This window comes from Oenanthe melanoleuca, chromosome 1 (genome assembly GCF_029582105.1).
Source record: "Oenanthe melanoleuca isolate GR-GAL-2019-014 chromosome 1, OMel1.0, whole genome shotgun sequence".
In the NCBI taxonomy this organism is placed as follows: domain Eukaryota; kingdom Metazoa; phylum Chordata; class Aves; order Passeriformes; family Muscicapidae; genus Oenanthe; species Oenanthe melanoleuca.
In genome coordinates, this window is record NC_079333.1 from 2,119,342 (window position 1) to 2,137,848 (window position 18,507).

The window sequence follows — 18,507 nt, forward strand, 5'->3', positions numbered from 1 at the left end:
AAATAAAATCCTTGGAAAGAACATCAGTAAACCATATTACTCAGGAGGACAGAAGGAGTAATTGCATGCCAGAGTGTTTGTGTAACAGAGGAGTAGAAACATTGCAAAAGGTCAAATGAACATTATCACTGAGAAAAAAGGCTGTATTGCCTCTTTTTAAAAAATTAAATTTCTCAAGATTGATGGAAAGAACAAAGATAGATTTAATTTAAGCTGTTAGACCCATGTAACTCCCACTGAGCTGAAATGGAGCCTGCTTGAAGGCTGCTTTTGTATTTAAGGACTAGATCAAAACCCAGGAGACTCTAGATCAAAACTCAAGTTGAATTCTTGGCTTTCCCTGGGATTCCCTTTGTGATTTGGGGAAATTTCCTATTGATAAAACAAGCAGTAGCTCCACTCAGATCCCCTTGAACTCTTCTCACTTTGCTTTTGTGGATGGCAAACTGTTTAGGGTGGTGGCATGGCTGTGCCAAAGCACAGTGGGATTCCAGCACAAACTTCTGCCCATGACTGTACCTCCAAACACAGCACCAGGCTGCAAAACATGGATGTATCCCATCACAAAATATGTCCAATGTCATTCCAACTGGTGACTGTGCCTGTTGCTGATGCTGGATCACACTGATCTTCACTTGTTTCTAATTCAGCACTGTCAAAGTAACAAATCTGTGATCCAAAAGTCCAGAGCATTAGTGCAAATCTCATTGTTTTTTGCTTCCTGATGGTTATTTTACTAAGGGATACATGGAGAAGCAATGTAGTGCTGCCCTATGAAAACCATTAAATAACTGTTGAGATTATCAGGAATCTCAGGCTCTTTAATGCTCTCCTCCACATGTCTCCAAGAGACAGGGAAATGCATGAAGCAAGGAAACATTTTTTTTTGCAGACAATAGACTGCTGACAACTAAGGCTTGGAGCATGCCTACATACTCCCAACTGACAGCAGCATGTCCCCTGCTAGAAAATAACCAGATATGGATTTACTGTTGGTGGCTGGATGTCTTGGCAAGCTGTGATTTCAAAATAACATTTATAGTATGAGCTCTGCTCCCCTGTGCTCTGAGGAGAAACTGGGTGATCACATTCAAAGTTACCAAGTTTCTTTCTGGCTTTTTGTTACATTATCCTCTTTTTTTTTTCCATTCCACATTGGAGACAAGCTATTACTGATTTTCCTACATACAAGTAGGACAAGATCCAGGTCCTACCTTATCAAACTTTATATAAAGATCTCCATCTCTTATTGCCAGCTACATGAATTTGGTTGCATCTATTCATGCCTGTGGAGGTTTTGCCTATTGCTGCTCATTCCTTCCCTCCCCCTCAAAAACCACTGGTCAAAATCCATCTATTTTATCTGAAAGAAATAAAACAAAATCCATCTACTTTATCTGGAAGAAATAAAGCAAACACCTCACATGTGATGTGGCAGAAACCCTGGCAACAGAAGCAGCAGGTTTGTTCTGCAGCAAAGCTGCTTTTTGGCTTCCTGTGCACCAGTCCAACCTGAGCCTCTGGGCTGTGCATCCTCCTGATGGGTTGAGCTGCACTTCAAGTTACTTTGGCTGCCTTCCAGAGAAAGGATCCAAGCCTGGAAAATGCTCTTGGATCCTTCAGGGGGGAAGCAAGAGTGTTCAGACCCCCTGGAAGTCACAGTGAGGACACTCTGAGGATCAAGTCCATGTCAAAGATGCTGCATCTGCTCCCACACACAAAAGCTGGTGAGGGTGACTCTGCTTCACTCAGTGCCTCACCCTGACCTTCCAGCTGACAGAAAAGAACATCTGGGGCTCACAGCATCCCCTCTGACTGAGGAACTGAGCCACTGTAAAATTAAAGTTACACCCTGCCCACAGGACAGGGGAACTTGCAGATTTCTGGATTGTAGGAAGAAATCTGGTCTCCAAAAAAAATAAAGCAAGGTTTTCCCCAAAGTGCTTAACTAAAGGGTATCCATGCCACACTTTTATTTTTCATCCTTTTTTGACCTTTGATTTAATTTAAGTACTCAAGCAATTTTAGCTGTGTTTTCTTCTCAGCTTCTCCCACTTCAGGCCACACACACAAAGATCATTCTGTGACTTGACACCCCTCCTTTCTTAAAAACTTCTGGTGAGGAGGAGAAAAAAAGAGGATGTTATTTTAAACAGCCTCAGACTAGAGGTTTTATGTCCATTAGGGTTCTTATTTATTCATTTCAATTCATGCCTTTTTTACATTGAAAATTATAGTTTTCAGAGATTCCTGTAAATGCCTAGGTATGAAAATGGCCTTTTTCCAAAATGTGCTTCTAGGTCACTAAAAATAATTCACTTTTGCTGATACTTTCTCTGTGTGGAATTCAAGGTAACAATGTGAACGTTTGCCACTCATCCCTGTCTTTACTGATCTGTGTTGTTTCATTTTTAATCTACCTAAAAATGTATTTACTGCTGATAAAAGGGCAGGGAAGACATTGCTCTCCTCTTCATCCATCAACAAGAGAGCTCCTCACCCAACCCTACCCTCTGACCCTCAGCAGAGACATCACCTCTGGGTGCAAGGGACACAAGCAGTGTCCCCAGCACCCTGGCTCTGGCTGACAGGCTGTTTGCCATTTAACACATCCCAGGTTTGTGATGGCTCATTCACAGCACCCACATCCACATCCCATGTCAATCTGTCTTTCCACACTGCTGTAGCTCTCTCTAAAGGCACTCAATTAGTGATTCCAAAGGACTTTTTCTTTTACTGTGACATTATTGCTTACTGAATTAAAATTTCTGCTTTGGGGACTCATCCTGCCACTGTATTCCATGTTTTCATGCAAAGCCTGATCCCTTCTCCAGCCACTCCAGATGGAATTCCTTTGCAGAGCTGTAAGAGGAGCAGGTTTAAGATCACTTGTCACTGAAGAGTCAGGTCATTTTCCACCCTTAGTGACCTCTGTTTCCTCAGCCATATGTGTAAGGCGCTCAGATCTCAAACTCTACCTGCAAGCTCCTTGAAAATGGAACCACTGTAATGATATTCCCAAAGCAAACTTTACTTTGGTTTGGCACGAGGTATAAGGCAATTCAGCAGCTGGCTCTCTGTGAAAGTTCTCCTTTCCTTGTTATTTCCTTCCAAGAATATTTTTTTAGAAGAAGAAAAAAAAGAACATTCTCCACTCTCAAATTGCTGTTCACTCCCCAAAGTGAACAGCCCTCATAGCAAATGTATTTCCAGTGAACACAGTTCACAAGACATCAGTAAATTAAACACAACCAAAATGGCAGCAGTCTGTCTTGAAGGGATATATCATGACAGAAGTAATATCCCAGAACACAAACTTTCTTTTGTCACTAATTCTAGCTTAAACCCTTCTGAAGGGCACTTGCAAGGCTCCTAACTTAATTACTGTCCACTGAGGTGGAAACTGAAACAAAGCTAAGCAGGTTTTGTGACCAATCCTTTATACTATTTCACTTATTACAGGATTCATAAATGTCCTTACACTTACAAGGACACTAGAATTATTTTGGGTTTTTCCTTCCTAAGAGCAGCGCATGCAACAAGCTGAAAAATGTGACTTATTTTCCAATAAACAAGTGCATGCAAATGACAACAGATGGGCCAAAAGCTTTCTCAGGAGGGCCATGCACTGACATCTCTGGGCAGTAGCAGCAGCCTTTGAATTTTCACTTCCACTGCTGCTTGGAAAGGCACTGTCAGGGAGGAAACACCTACTGTGCTCCTTCCCCTGCCTTCTGATCCCTTATTAGTTAACCCTCAAGTGCAGATGTACACAGCCCTAATCCCCAGGCGGGGCTGGGGCCGGGGGAAATCTGGAATTAATTGTGGGGTGTTTTGGCTGCTGCTGCAGCTGCTGGGATGTTTGGCTTGGCAGGGGAACAGAAGGGCAGTGCATACCGATCTCGTGAGCCACGGTGAAGGCGGCGTGCAGCCCGTCGTCCTCGATCACCGCGCAGCTGCGCTCGGGGGAGCAGATGGTCCCAACGTCTGCCATCCCCAGGGTGTCACAGGAATGGTGCCCACATAAATCCTGCCCGGCAAGGGGAGAGGGAAAAACAAAAAGAAAAAGAAGAAAAACGGTTACAATGGATTTTTACACCCGGAAACAACCGGTTAAAGTCGCCTCTGCCAATGGCTGGAGCTGGATGAACATGGCAGTGTGAAGCTCCAGTTAAGATGGTAAAAGCTCAGCAAGGCAATCCCTGCTAAGGCCAGTGGGACTATTTGAATGGACTTTAACAGGTTTGGATATGTTCTGCAGCTAATTGCTGTTAGGTAAATTTGTATTTCTGTGATGTTCACACTTGCATTGAGGTAGGCACTGAAAACATGCTGTGGAAGAATTTCCTCATTGACAATAAAACCAGAAAATTCTCTTTATTTACAGAAGGTAAACAAAGGCACAGAGAAAGCTTCAGTTTCCTGATCAGTCCCTGAACCAGAGATCATATTTTTTTTCTGAAGCCAATGCTACACTCTCACTTAACAGAAATGAGATTGTTACATATGCAACTTCATTCCACATCTGTCAAGCAGTACAATTAACAGTGTGTTACCCAATAACATTCCAAGTATTTAGCAATTCTCAGAGATTGCTGAGAGCCACTGATATGAGAAAGTGCAACATCCCAACAACTTAACCACTTCTCCCACATGTAGATATGGGATGTTTCTGAAAACCATGCAGGTAGCATCAGGTTCTGTCTTTCAGCTTTGGTCAGACATTGTGTTTTATCACCAGCAGTAATTCCTCCATGCTGCTGTTGAAGCAGAGGGAAGAATATTAGTGTGAATGTGCATATATACACATTTTTTGGATGAGAAGGAAAAGCAGGGGCCATGCTATTTGGAACACTTAAACACTTCACTGTGCTTGAATGAAATTATCATTTTCAAGGCATGACAAATGTTATTATCAAAATGATCAAAGAGCACTTTCCTCCCTTCATTTTCAAGATTCTCTTCTTCCCTTCATATCTCTTTCTACAAGAACTTCCTTTTATGAAGCCTTTCATGATTAATCCATCTGAGTAAGAGACACCTTGTAGGAGGCTTCAGAGCAGCAGTGTTCACTGATTATGACAGGTTAGGCAAACTTGGAAATGCACAGGATTCAAATCTCGCTGAAGTCAAAGAAAACCACACTGAGTGCACAGATACTATGACAGAGCATCTCTTTAAAAATACAAAAAAAAAAAAAAAAAAAAAAAAAGAAGAAGAAAAGGGGTTTTTTCCCCCAACAGAGAAATTTTTCAAGCTACAAACACAAAGCAGTATTACATATATGGAGGAGAAATTTCAGGTTCAGTTCTGACTTCCAGCAAACTATGAATGGGACAAGAAGAGACAGTCTTAAGCTTGAAGTTCAGATTGGACATTAGGAAGAATTTCTTCAGAGAGAGGGTGATTAGATATTGGAAAGGGCTGCCCAGAGAGGTGGTGGTCACTCATAGGATGGACTCAGTGATCTCAGAGATCATTTCCAGCATAACTGACCCTGTGATTCTGTGACAGAGCAATGTGATCTGAATCCACACCAGCAGCTGAACTGAAATTTTTACAGAGTACCAAAAACCACATAAATCAGACAGAAAGCAGCTTGCTGGAGGAGGGCTAGACAGGCTGACAGTGCCAAAACAGTATAAACTGCATTAATTCAGGCTTTGTCTCTGCAGGCAGATTCTATGTCACTCAGTCTTTGCTGAGTGTCATTATTACATAGGTACTGACATCAGTGCTGCTCCCAGCGTGGGCACAGTGGTATCAGCACCCAGATGCCTCATGCCACTCAGGATTTACTCCTATTTGCACACAAGAAGATATGCTGGGAATTTACACCAGCAGGCACAGCCAGATTTCAGAGTGATTCACCAGGCTTGATGACACAAATATAACCAAAAACCAGAACTTTTCTAAGCAGGCAATCTTGTAAGCTTCTGTAGAGCTAATTCTGATGGGATGTATGGAGCACAGAACCATCATCTCACCCCAGCATTTCAAGAGCTGTGCAAAGGATTGCATTACAAAGTCTTCCCTAGGTATCAGGGCTGCACCAGAGGCTGGTCCTAGAAAATCCCACAGCAGGAAAGATGTAAAATCACCCAGCTCCTCCAACTCCCCATGGACAAGCAGGTGTTCTCAATGCTGTGGGACCAGCCATCCCCAGAAAGGAGAGTGCCCACCCTGTGTCACAAAGTGGTGGCCAGTGCTACAGCAAAGCCCTGCTCCCTCAGCAGCCCTCTGGCCACCTCCCTGCAGCCTCCCAGCAGTCAGTGTGGGATCCTGCAGCCAAATCCCAGCTGGGAAGCAGCAGAGGGGTTGTACAGGATTCTGGAAACAAGGACAGGAAATATTTTGTGGTATCAGCTGCTTTGTAAGAAGCTGTTATGGGGATGTCTGTGGGTTGTCCATCTGCTGCTAGAGCAGGGCATGCCATGGCTGTGCTTCCAGCACAGCATGGATTCAGCATCCTGGGTTTCCCTGCCAATTCCAGCCCTTGGTGACTGCCTGAGGATGCTCATATTCAGCTAAGGCTGACATTATCAATAATCATTTAGGCAGATTACTGAGGGCTCCTCTATGTTGTCATTGTGTCACTCACTTCTGTGCTTCTCCTGCCTCTGCATGATTTGAACTGGAATCTATTCCTATTGATAGTATATACTAAAAACAGAACTGCAGCCTATAAGTGGTTTCTCTGAGACAAATATTCTGAAAAGTTTGCTTTTGGGCCAATTCAACAATACCAGCTTCCATAAAACCTGACTGCAAGTGATGTTACTGAAAATCATGCCTGCTTAGCCATCAAACACTGGCTATGGATTATTCATTACCAGAATCAAGTTTCATTTGTTTTTGTGCTTTCCTGGGCAGTCCTGGAAAGCAGTCTTCTACTTTAATGAAGCAAACTTTCTGAGAGTACAGTAGAATATTTTCTTTCCCTGGAAAATATTTTAATTTTTTGTTAAAAACAAGCTTCAATGTAATGATGCAATCTTAAAAAATCTATGTGGGCAGCCCCAACTTTTCATACTCCAGCTAAAGCATGAGGCAAGAGGGGACTCATGATACATAAAATCCGTTTCCAATGATTATTTCACTCTGTGGTTTTTTTGCTTCTATTAGAAAGTTAATCAGCTACTCACATCTGGATGCTCAATTGCTTTGAAACAGTGGCAGAAGCCTTAAAGAATGTTTTTTGATATTTCTAAAGAAGGAAAGCAGCATGGTCCTTGAGCTGCTTTACAGAAGTTTCAAAACAGAAGAATGACAAGTAAATGCATTTGCTATGCAGGAGGCAAGAGATGTTAAGGCTTAAGTTTTGGCAAAGGAATGGCTTAGTAAAACTAAGCTGTACATCACAAGTCTAGTAGTTAATTAGACAGCTCATTAGAGGCCAAGTTTTCTTGGCATTCCAGATCCATCAGGAGCAGCTGGCTGGCTGCCATGTGTACATGGCCTTGTTGTGAAGGGAGATAACTGTCACCATGTCCTGGATGGAGCAGGGAGTTTATTTCACCTGAAATGTGCTCTACAATATGTTTCAAAACAAGAATAAACTGTTTAGTGAAACCTGGTATTAGGTCAGAGCCCGCTGACCAGATCCAAAACATGATGTGAGCACCAACGTGGAGATAGGTGGGATTTAAGGGCAGAAGAACAGCTCCTCAGGTCTTCTGAGTTATCTGCCCCCCACAGGGCTTGCAGTTTGGATCCTGTGGGCCCCAAAGTGCCACAGTCTGGAACAGTTGGGCACTTTGCTTATTGGGGTTCAGATGTTTCATGTTTCTCCACCTTTGCCCTGAAGGAAGCCGAGCCTACAGAGAAGCACAGCTAAAACTTTCACAGTTCTGCTCACCTGCTCTCCTGTTCCCTTTGCAGCAGCTCATCAGCTAGAGCCTCTTCCCAGTAAGAATGTGATCCAGCTACATGTTCCTGCCAACTAGAAGCACATTTTTTAGGACTGTATGGTCTACACCAGGCTCCTGCCATGCACACAGGGAGCTGTGGCTCCTCCTGGAGCAGCCCCCAGCCCAAGGTTTCTCTGGCCCAGGCTGCAGCTGAAGTGCAGGCAGTGAAGGGATCCAATTTTTGGTTCCTACTGCTCATCCTTCTCCTTTCCCACTGAACAGCCTGTGATAAATCACAGAAACAGCCTCCTGTCCATGCCTGAGGAACCCAGACCACCTCGCTCCAAGCCCTGCGCTCCACTCAGCTCCAGGTCACCATTCCTCTCGTTCTCACCACATGAATTACTCACTAAACAGTGACAGACCTTTGGTCAGAGGGGTGGAAAGTTTCCTTAACACCTGGAACAGCTTACAACCTCCTGGTTAAGGACCTCTCCTGGGAGGTGGGCATACAGACCTAACAGCCCTGAAGCAGAGGAAGGAATTAAGCAGGACTTTCCACCTCCTGCAGCAGCTCCCACTGCAGGGCTGGGCAGGGAGGCTGGGCTGAGCTGGTGTCAGGAACACACACACACACCCTCCCAGAGCTCCTCTGCAAAGGGGGTGAACTTCCACTCATGTCACAGCAAGGTGGAACAGCACACATGGTTTCAAAAAGTAATGGTCACACAAGCAGAAGGGATTCTGGCTGAGGAAAGACTCACTGGGTCACTGCTCTGTCCTCTCCTGGTCACATTTTGAGAGGGTGGCCAAAGCCTGGTCACCTTCTGAGGAAAACCACAATGGTGATACATACCATATCTACCAAAAAACCCCAAATATATTTCTCCGGTAGCTTAGCTAAAAAAAAACAAACCAAAAAAACAAACCACAGTAAACTACAGGTTATTCAAAATATTGACACAATGCACATAAATCATTTGGAATCTGCATGGGGGGGAGAAGTTTCTGTTATGAAACTGGTGACTGATGACCAAGTAAAAACATGTGATTTAACCTGCCTAAGCTACAGTTCCTTTGTGGGGAAACTCCACAGCATCCCTCCAGATCAGGGTGAATCCAACTTCTTCTCTGTCAGTTATGTCCCACTTTGTTTTCCCTAGAGACATTATTTAAATGTATAAGATGTGCAAGAAAGTTGGTGAAAACACTATGAAACTGGTATACACATCACACTACAACTCCTTCACAGTAAAAATAACTAACAGTGAAATCTATTCTACCGACCATTGGTACAGTGACTTGTTTTACTACTAGGGGATAATAATTGTTGGAAGATGATAACAGGGAAAAAGAAAAAAAAAAGAAAAAGAAAGTAGTAGAGCCAAAGAAAGCATGTGCTCCATGCAATGAAATTATCATCTACAGAGCTGAGATAATACAAAGCTTGCTGTTAAATTTCAACAGCACTGCCAGATGGACAGTTAAACTAAATCAAACACACCAGCCCCATATAATTACTGTGCAGAAAAAGGCAGGACAGTGGCCTTTGGCTCTAGCATGAACCCTCTGCTCGAGCCAGGCATGATGGCACTATCACAGATGATGCTAACAAGCACTTAGGACTTCTTTTCTTGCTCCTAATGTCTGCATCTACTGTGAGAAACATCTATTTTAATCTTCAGATGATTCAGAACTGGGGGGAAAGGAAGAGAGCTGGATTTTGTCCAAATGCATTCAGTAGTTCACTTGAAATTTAACTAAGGGCCACTAATGAAATAGACTGGATGAATTCTAGAGGATAATTGCAGAGAAGGATGGACCTCAGAAAAAGAACAGTGTGAGTTCAACTGCAGTTTGCAAGGCCCATCTAATCTATTTTGCTGTGACAAATAATCTGGCAAGTGTTTTGTTGCACCCATAAAAATCTGAAGATAATCTGCTTCCAGCTTCTGCAAACTGTTTGCTATAAAAAAAAGGCTGAAACAGAATAAACTCTCAATTTTCTGTTGACTTCACTGCCACTGAGAACAAGTGATTTCATCTCCAGGGAGAAAGGGCTTTGCAAGCTCTTCCTCCTCCCCACCACACAGTCACTTCTCTGTGGGGTGGAGACCTCACCTGGCCACCAGAGCTGCATCCTTGCACCCCATATTCCAGGGAGGATGCTCTAGGACCCATGTGGCCCCAAGATTTACAGCTGCTGCCAAGGACTCAACCACAAGGTAGCCCAATAGCAGGGGACCCAAGTACTCTCTAAGGCTGTTATGGTCAAGCTGCCTTGAGGAAATTTAGAAATATCAGATAATTATCATGTTTTCTTACTGTCAAGTCAGACCTGTGTCATGCCTTATCCTGCTCCTCATGGGTCAAAATGTGACCACTGAGAAAATACACTTCTCATTATCAGATTTAAATAACTACTGTGGAACCCAGTATTTAGTGACAGATAATTTCTGTGTCCACTGAAGGTTTTTACAATGGCCAGACATGTAACTCTAGGGCTCCTTGCATTTACAGAGTAAACACAGGACCCATTGCATCTAATGGACTCTTGCCATCAGTGATAAGCAACACAAAGCCTACACACAGCTTTAAGATGCTGCCTCTATCACCCCAAACTGAATTAATGTTCATATTGATTTAACATGATCTGCAGGATAATTGCTTTAAAGCCCTTATCCAATTAAATACAGATTATGACCAGAAGTAAGTAGCTGTTTTAACTCATTGTCAGTGAATTTCCTTCTTTTTTTTTACCATAGGAAATACTTCCTAGTATGAATTATGATGATGACAACCATAATTTGAACTTATATAATATGATGTGAACCACTACTAATATAATAAAGGAGAGCTGCCAATGCACTCTCACTCTACCAACAGTTATCTTTACCAACTCTACCAACAGTTTATCTTTAAAGAAGTAAAGACAACCGAAGAGGATGAAGCAACACTCCTGAATTCCGTCAGGATTCTTCCTTTATAAGGAACTCAAATAAAGCCCTCTTTTGGTGTAAAAAAATAACATCCAATCAAATGTCACTCTGGAACAAAGGTAATTATTATATTGGGGATTTGTATGGCACCAGCCACGCACAATGCAGATTGTATCTACACAAAACCAATTCCATACAGCTGAGGCCATGCATTCAGCTGACAAACCATCTGCAAATATTATTCTGTTGACGGAGAGACACGAAGCTCAAGGTGGCCTGAGTTAGTAAACAACGATGGATCATGTGTTTGCCCAAAGCCTGAAAGCCAAGGCACTCAGAAAGAGACATCTGGATGTTCAGAAATCAGCATGACGATATTCAGAGCCCATCAAAACACGCAGCCACGGCTCGGCGTCTTGTAGCTTAGCAACCAACTTCATCCATCCAAAACAGAGTTGTAAAAGTGGTGTTCTCCTGCCAACTGCTGCCACTCTCATTGAAAAGCTAAACTGGAAAAAATCTCTCCTTTAGTTCAAAGTGGGGCTGTTTTCTCCAGGAAACATCTCCACTGCTTTTTCATCCTTTAACCCTTTTCGTGTTTACATTCCACAGGCAGCAAATAGATTCGTGTTGACGTTTCAAGGGTAAGCATATAAAAATCGTGTGGGCTCACACACACTCTCTGCAAAGAACATCATGAACACATGTAGCAAGAAACTCCAGTCAAACACTGCCAAACAATGTCCGTGTGCACACGGCAAAGCATTAAAGCAGATTAAGTTGTCCTGAACTGCATCGAGCAGCTAATCCCAGAGTTAAAGCTGTTAAAATGTAAACCAAGAAACACAAGCCTGTGCTTTTTTTTCTCATGAAGCAGCCCTGAGTAGCAGTGCAAGCCACATTTGCATCTTAAGAGTGGCAGGAGACCACAGGCACTGCGGTGATTTATTTATTCTATGCACCACTTACATCCCAGAGAGGCAATTCTATGCATAGCTCATGAATCTTTGAAACTGTGAATTACTGATTAGCAGCACCCTCTTATTCTGGCAGGAGGATGCCCATGCAAAGCTAAGCATCTGCAAAGCAACTGCACTTTAAAGTCACATCCCATCTCAATCCAAATTAACTTAATAATTGATGTTAAGGTTCACAGTCCCACCTTAAGCATTTCTGAATTGTCATAAATGAGCGGGAATAAAATAAAATAAGTGGGAATACTGGCAGAGAGAAACACTCTTCAAAGAGAAGTGATGGATTTTGGCCCACGCTTAATAAGCCATTAGAAAAGATGTTTATAGCAAACCCAGAAACATTCTGACCCAGTCTAGGTAGCCTGCTTCCATTCAGGTCATAGCGATTAAAAAATGAAACTTGCAAATTGCACTGATGGGCTTTAAAGTGCTAAAAAGGGCTCCTGTTGTACAAGTGATGCCTGACACAGAACCTAATGTTTCAACTATTTACAGCTATAAAAGCAAGCCAGGCGCTTTTTTTCCCCCTTCTGGAGCAACTCCTTCCACAAACCATCCAAAGCATCCTTTTTGGCAGGCTCCTCCGATGTAGCAAAGCCGGAGAACTCAAACGAACGGAAAGTCATGCAGTTATTTTTTTCGTACTTGGGGAAAGGGAAAAAAAGAAAACACCAAACCCAAACCGCTGAAGGGATATTCTTACAGAACTTCATTGCATAAACTCGGCCACATGTCTACCAGAGCAATGTCCCTTAACGACCTCTGGCAATGCAATTAATCAACAACCCAGCGTGGAGCAACAAGGCCGGGCTCTGCATGGGCAGCAGAAGCAGACCCAGGCAGAGCTGATCAGGGCACCCACGGGGGACAGGGCAGGGACTGCAGCCCTGCCACCAGCCCAGCTCAGGCAGCTTGTGCAGCCCTGTTTACCTGCGTCTGCACTCACCTACACCTGAGCCACAAGCTGCCTTCCAGGGCGGTGGAGCTGTTCTCGCTGGGAACAGAGGCCAAGGTGCTCCACAAGCAAGACTTTACTCTTAAGGTGCTCTCCACCAGCAGGTTTGTTTGGGGACTAACTTAGGCTAGGAAGTGCTATCATCCCTTCCCGACTGGACCACCTCTGCAGAGAGAGGGTGTTAAACATCACCGCACAGGGACGGGCAGGGCACAGTCACGTCTCAAACACAGGGATGATGTTAGGCTGAGTCCCACGGTCAAAGCTCTCACCTCCGCACCAGGCTGGGGTCCCAGCACAGCGCTGGTGTGACAGCGGGGTGACAGCACAGGGCAGGGGACACAGGGCACGGATCCCAGCCCTCTGCCATGCCCGGCAGCCGTGTGACAGCGGGGTGACAGCACAGGGCAGGGGACACAGGGCACGGATCCCAGCCCTCTGCCGTGCCCGGCAGCCGTGCGGGGCTCTGCTCCCGGGACGGCCGGGCCGGACCCACGGGCGGAGCAGCGCGGCTGCCCCTCGCTCGAGGGACACCTGGTCACTGTCACGGCCTGCCGATAGCCAGTGCCATGCCGATAGCCACGGCCGATAGCCACGGCCACGCCAATAGCCAGGGCCTGCCGATGGCTAGGGCCATGCCGATAGCCAGGGCCGATAGCTAGGGCCACGCCAATAGCCAGGGCCACGCCGATAGCCAGGGCCATGACGATAGCCAGGGCCATTCCGATAGCCGGGGCCATGACGATAGCCACGGCCGATAGCCAGAGCCATTCCGATAGCCAGGGCCACGTCGATAGCCAGGGCCATTCCGATAGCCAGGGCCATTCCGATAGCCAGAGCCATTCCGGTGGCCAGGGCCATTCCGATAGCCAGGGCCATTCCGATAGCCAGAGCCATTCCGATAGCCAGAGCCATTCCGGTGGCCAGGGCAACGCCGATGGCCAGGGCCGTGCCTACCTCGCGGGTGAAGAGGATGGCGGCATCGTAGTGCTCCTCGTGGTCGTCGTCCAGGCGGTTGTGCTGGTGCTGCCACTTGCAGAAGTTCTTGAGCGTGGTGGCGGCGTTCCTGTTGACCTCCAGGCCCTTCTCCTTGTCGCCCAGCGCCACCACCTTGACCACGGCCAGCCGCACGTGGTTCTCCAGGCTGGCGTGCGCGTAGAGCCGGGAGGCGATGGAGGCCAGGGTGAGCAGGTAGTGCTGCAGCCCCTTCCCGTACTTGCGCACCATGGAGGCGTCGGCCACCAGCAGCAGCTCCACCTGCCGGGCCCGGGACACGGAGCGCCGCCGCCGCCGCCGCCGCCCGTCGCCGGCCGCCGGCCTGGCGGGGTCGCGGGTCTCGCAGCTGGCGCGGGCCGGCACCGTCTCGAAGCTGAAGCTCTCCCTGCGGAAGACGTGCGGGGCGCGGGCCGGGCCCTCGCCGTAGATCCGCGCTCCGGCCTCTCCCCGCGCGGCGCGGCGCGCCGGGCGCACGGTGTAGCGGGAGCGGCCCACGGCGAAGAAGCCGTCGAGGCCGCCGCAGAGGTTGAAGACGGCGAGCGAGCGCGGGCTGCCGTCCACCGTGCCGCGGTAGCGGCAGCGCGGCCCGTCGCGCTCCAGGTCGAGCAGGAAGCGCTGTCCCCCGGCGTAGAGCACGTAGCCCGCCCTGCCGCCCCCCGCGTAGGTCGGGTCGAGGCGCCGCACGGCCCCGCGGGGCGGCCCGGGGGCGGGGGGCCGGGCGGGCGGCGCGCCGGGCTCGGCAGGTGCGGGCGGCGCGGCGCGGCCGGCGCGGGCGGCCAGCAGCAGCCACAGCAGCGCCGGCAGCATCCTCGGCCGGGCGCCGCGCGGGGGGACCGCGCTGCTGGCGATGGTGGTGGGAATAACGGGACACGGCCCCGGGAGAGGCGGCCGGCGGAGTTGGATGGGAAGGAGAGGAGAGATGCGGGGGAAGGGAAAAAAAACATAAAATAAAAAGGAGCAACAATAAAAAAAATAAAAATAAGAGAAAAAAAGTTCTCCCTCCCGAAGTCAAGTGTGAGTGGGAGAGATAAAAACGTCAACAAAAGCCGCTCGCGTGTGAACTTTGTGTTTCTCTGCAGGGAAGAGCCGGGAGCACATGGAAGGAGAGAGATAGAGAGAGGCAAAAAAAAAAAAAAAAAAAAAGAAAAAAAATCCCAAGTCTCTGCTGCCGGGGAGGCAAAGTGAGGAGAGAGGAAAAGGAGAGGCGGCTCGGAGCCGGCAAGTAGAGAAGTTTGAGCACTTCCCACTCCTCTTCCACTCCTCTGCTGTAGTCACCGGATCATCACCAGCAGCAGCAGGGGCAGGTCTGCTGCGACTCGGCACTTTGTCGGGCTCCGGTGGGCTCCTTTCCTTCTTTTGCCCTCTTTTGTTTTGAAGAGAAGGAGGAGAAGAAATTCAGGCACCCAGAACCGCCTCGATCGCCTCCGGTGAGATGGTTAAAAAGAAAAAAAAAAAAAAAAAGAAAAAAGCCCAAGAAGCGGAAAACGTCCTGGATTTCTGTAAAAGCCCCCTCCCTGTATCTTTCCTGTTGTTGTTGTTGTTATCCCCAGTCTGTCGATGTGAACAAGAGGAGAAGGGAGAGAAATGTGAAGATGAGAGGAGGTGGAACAATGAATTTATAGCGGAATGCCATCCTGCAATGGCAATTTCAACAATTCGTCACTGCAGGCTGCCTCTTAAAGGGAGAGCTTCAAAACCACCACTCCCACACTTCCTTCTCATTTAATCAGACAGAAGGAGAAACTTGAGGGGAGGCGGAAAGGGGGAGGGGGGGCGGAGAAAAGCAGCGAGAGTGAGCGGGAGAGAGGGAAGCGGGAGAGGAGAGCCGGAGGGAGCCGGGCAGGGAGAGCGGGCAGGAGGAAGATGTTGTGTGTGTGTTTGTGTGTGTGTGTGTGTGTGTGTGTGTGTGTGTGTGTAAGGCGAGGTTTGCCGGGTCGGAGCCGCAGAGCCGGGCTGGGGATGTGCCGCCGCTTACCTCGCGTCCTGCCGGGCTCGGGGACGAGGAGGAGGAGGAGGAAGAGGAGGAGGAGGAGGGAGGTCTGTGCCGGGCTTGGAGCGGGCTCGGCTCGCTCCGATGGAGCCCCCGGGTCCCGCCGTGTCCCCGCTCGGCCCCAGCCCTGCCCGAGCTTCCCGTCTTTGTCCCGTGTGCGCCCAGCCCGTCGCCGGGTGCCGGGAGCTGTCATCCCCCGGGCGGGAGGAGGGGATGCTGCCTGTGACCCCGGGGTCACTCCGGACCCTGGTCATCCCCCCGGTGTGGGACACAGGTGACTGAGTCACTCTGCACCTCGGCGCTGCGCTGGGCTCGGCGGAGACGGCAAACAGCTCCTCCCTCCCCTGGGCTGGGAAAGGGAGCAAGGGCACCGCTGAGGATTTCCCCCTGCTGAGGTCCGGACCCCACACCGCCAAACAAAAGCGGCTGCTTGTCCCCTCCACAGCACGGAACAGGTGCTCTCCGGCTGCAGGGCTCTGCAGGGATGCAGGGCTCCAACCTCACCCTCACCTGCAAGCAGCATCTCCCTCCTGAGCGCTCCGTCTGTAAAAACATGCTGTGCACACCTGGAATGCTTGGCAGGGTCAGGAAAGGTGGTGGGATGCACAGACCTGCCCCTGTGGCTTCCAGGGGCTGCTCAGCAAGTCCACCATTTCTTTAAGGAACAGCTTAACTAAAGCCACAAAAGCTTCAACAATTAATATTCCTATGTAAATGATTGCATTAACAAAACCCTGAGTTAGTGCTTATGAAATGTTTAACTCACCAAAGTTTTACAAGTGTTCAATCTTCATTTTCCATTTTTCTGGAAATGGTGATACCTGTGAACTAAAGTTCAAATCTCAACCTCCTGCTATTTATTTTTCTACATTTTAGTGTTCCATCATCCCCAAAAATTCTTGACTAGAGTCGCTAAGTTTCAAAATTAATAAGAATTATGTATTAGGAAGGTCACATTAACTTTTTTTGGGCATTGGGCCAGGACTTTTCAACATTTAAAAATTTAAACATTTTCTCAGTTACTTACATTTGCAATAAAGTTAAAACAGCAGAAAAAAAAAAATTTTAAAGGACGAGAGAGAGAAAAAAGACATATTTTGATTGAAAAAAGAACCTGTAATTTTCTTGGATGGGTTTTACTTTTCCTTTGAGCCCAATGCATGTCTGCTCAGCACCAACAATATTTTTATTGACTTCACTGGGACCTGACTGAGCCCTGGATTTGCAAATCTGTCTGGGTCCAAACTCCCAGATCCCCCTGGGAGAGGTGCTAGAGATGAGATGTGGGATAAGGAATGCATTTTGGATAACAACCTCAGCACATCTCATTAAAGAAGTGTTAGTTTGTCAATGAAAAGGCATATGGTGCACAAGAGGCCAGTGTAATGTTCTCCCAGGCTGCATCCTAATTCCAACTGTCCGGCCATATAACCTTGGAAAAACAGGAATGCTTAGAAAGGCTGGTGATAATTAAATGGTGTGTCCCACTGCTCATCTCTGGAGTTGTTTTTGATTTCCCAAATGACAGAAGAAGTTGGCTGGGCTGCCCTGTTACACCAAACACGGATCCAGGCTTTCCAGGAAGGTACAAATTATTTTGTGCAAACTATCCCAGGGATTAGGAAATCTGTCCTGTTTGCATTGCAAAACTGCAATAACTCAGCACAGCAGTGCAATAATGGAAAGATGGGTCAGCCATGCCTCGTGCAAGGAGAGGGAACATCCTTTAGTCTGACAGCCTGGAAGAGTAAGGATAAATCACTGGAATGAATCATCTCTTTCCTCACACTTTTGCCCTCTTAGCCTCTTTTTACAGTTAGAGCACTGCCTTTAAACAAGAAACCCTGTTAGCATGTCCCAAGTCGTGGATGACACTAAATCCTTGTCAAACAGCTCTGACCTGGAAATTTCAAGGCTGACCTTTCCCAACTGAGAGATAGAGAGCCACAAATCCTCAATTAGCTTTGAGGCACAACACAAGTCTTGTACACATTGGATCAGATTCAATGCTGATGAAAGGAGACCCAATCCAGCTGCTGTCATTAAAGTTGTGTTTCACCCCTGGGTTTGTCCATGAAACCCTTTAGGATCCTGCAAATAACAGCCTGGGTAGCAGGGGATTCCTGATCCTACAGTGTCTTAGTCACATAAGAAACTTTGTTAAGTGCATTGTAAGCACTCACCTGAAGGAGTAGCTTGAGAGATGTGGAGATACTGGAAAAGTTGTTAATGATTTTAACCAGGTGTCCTTCCAATTTTTTATAAAATGGTTCTGTTTTCCATCACCTCTTTTTCAATGCTCAGGCACATTAGAAGGGGACAGAACACCATGAATCCAAGGTCCTGTCTGCCTACAGCTCCCTGACAAAGAGTCAAGGCCTAGCAGGGATGTCCTGCCCAGCAGAACCTTTCACCATTAACTGAACTCTTCCTCCTTGGAAATGAAAATAATTCTGTTCTGTTTTCCTTGTTCTGGTGCTAGGACTGTCTGGTATTTCTACGTCAAGATGGCAATTACTGTGGGAAGTAACATTTGTTCTGTAAAACTATAAGAAGGCTGAACCAAACCCAAGAAATTTGCCTGCCCAACATGTTCTAAAAAAAAAAAAAAAAAAAAAAAAATCAGCATTTGATAGATTTCATTTGATAGATTTGTGATTGAGTTTGGCTAAGATCCTACTCAAAAATCTACCTGTAGGTACACAATTCGTAACACAGGACAGCTTTGTTCCTCCCTCCCTCCCTTTTTTGAAAGCCTCTCTTCTGTTGACTTTATAGGAAATTTTAATATGATAGTGATCAG

At 46.9% G+C, this 18,507-nt stretch overlaps 1 protein-coding gene across 1 annotated transcript in view; it reads right to left on the bottom strand.

The window, feature by feature from the left end:
- ADAMTS5 (ADAM metallopeptidase with thrombospondin type 1 motif 5) overlaps nt 1-14,458 on the bottom strand; it is a gene marked incomplete at its 5' end in the record, with an annotated part of 36,861 nt that extends 22,403 nt beyond the window's left edge. Inside the window, 2 exons of the mRNA XM_056506034.1 lie at nt 3,898-4,030; nt 13,676-14,458. Of these exons, the coding sequence (XP_056362009.1) occupies nt 3,898-4,030; nt 13,676-14,458 (916 nt within the window). The remainder of the gene's footprint in view (nt 1-3,897; nt 4,031-13,675) is intronic.
- Nucleotides 14,459-18,507: the final 4,049 nt, after the last annotated feature.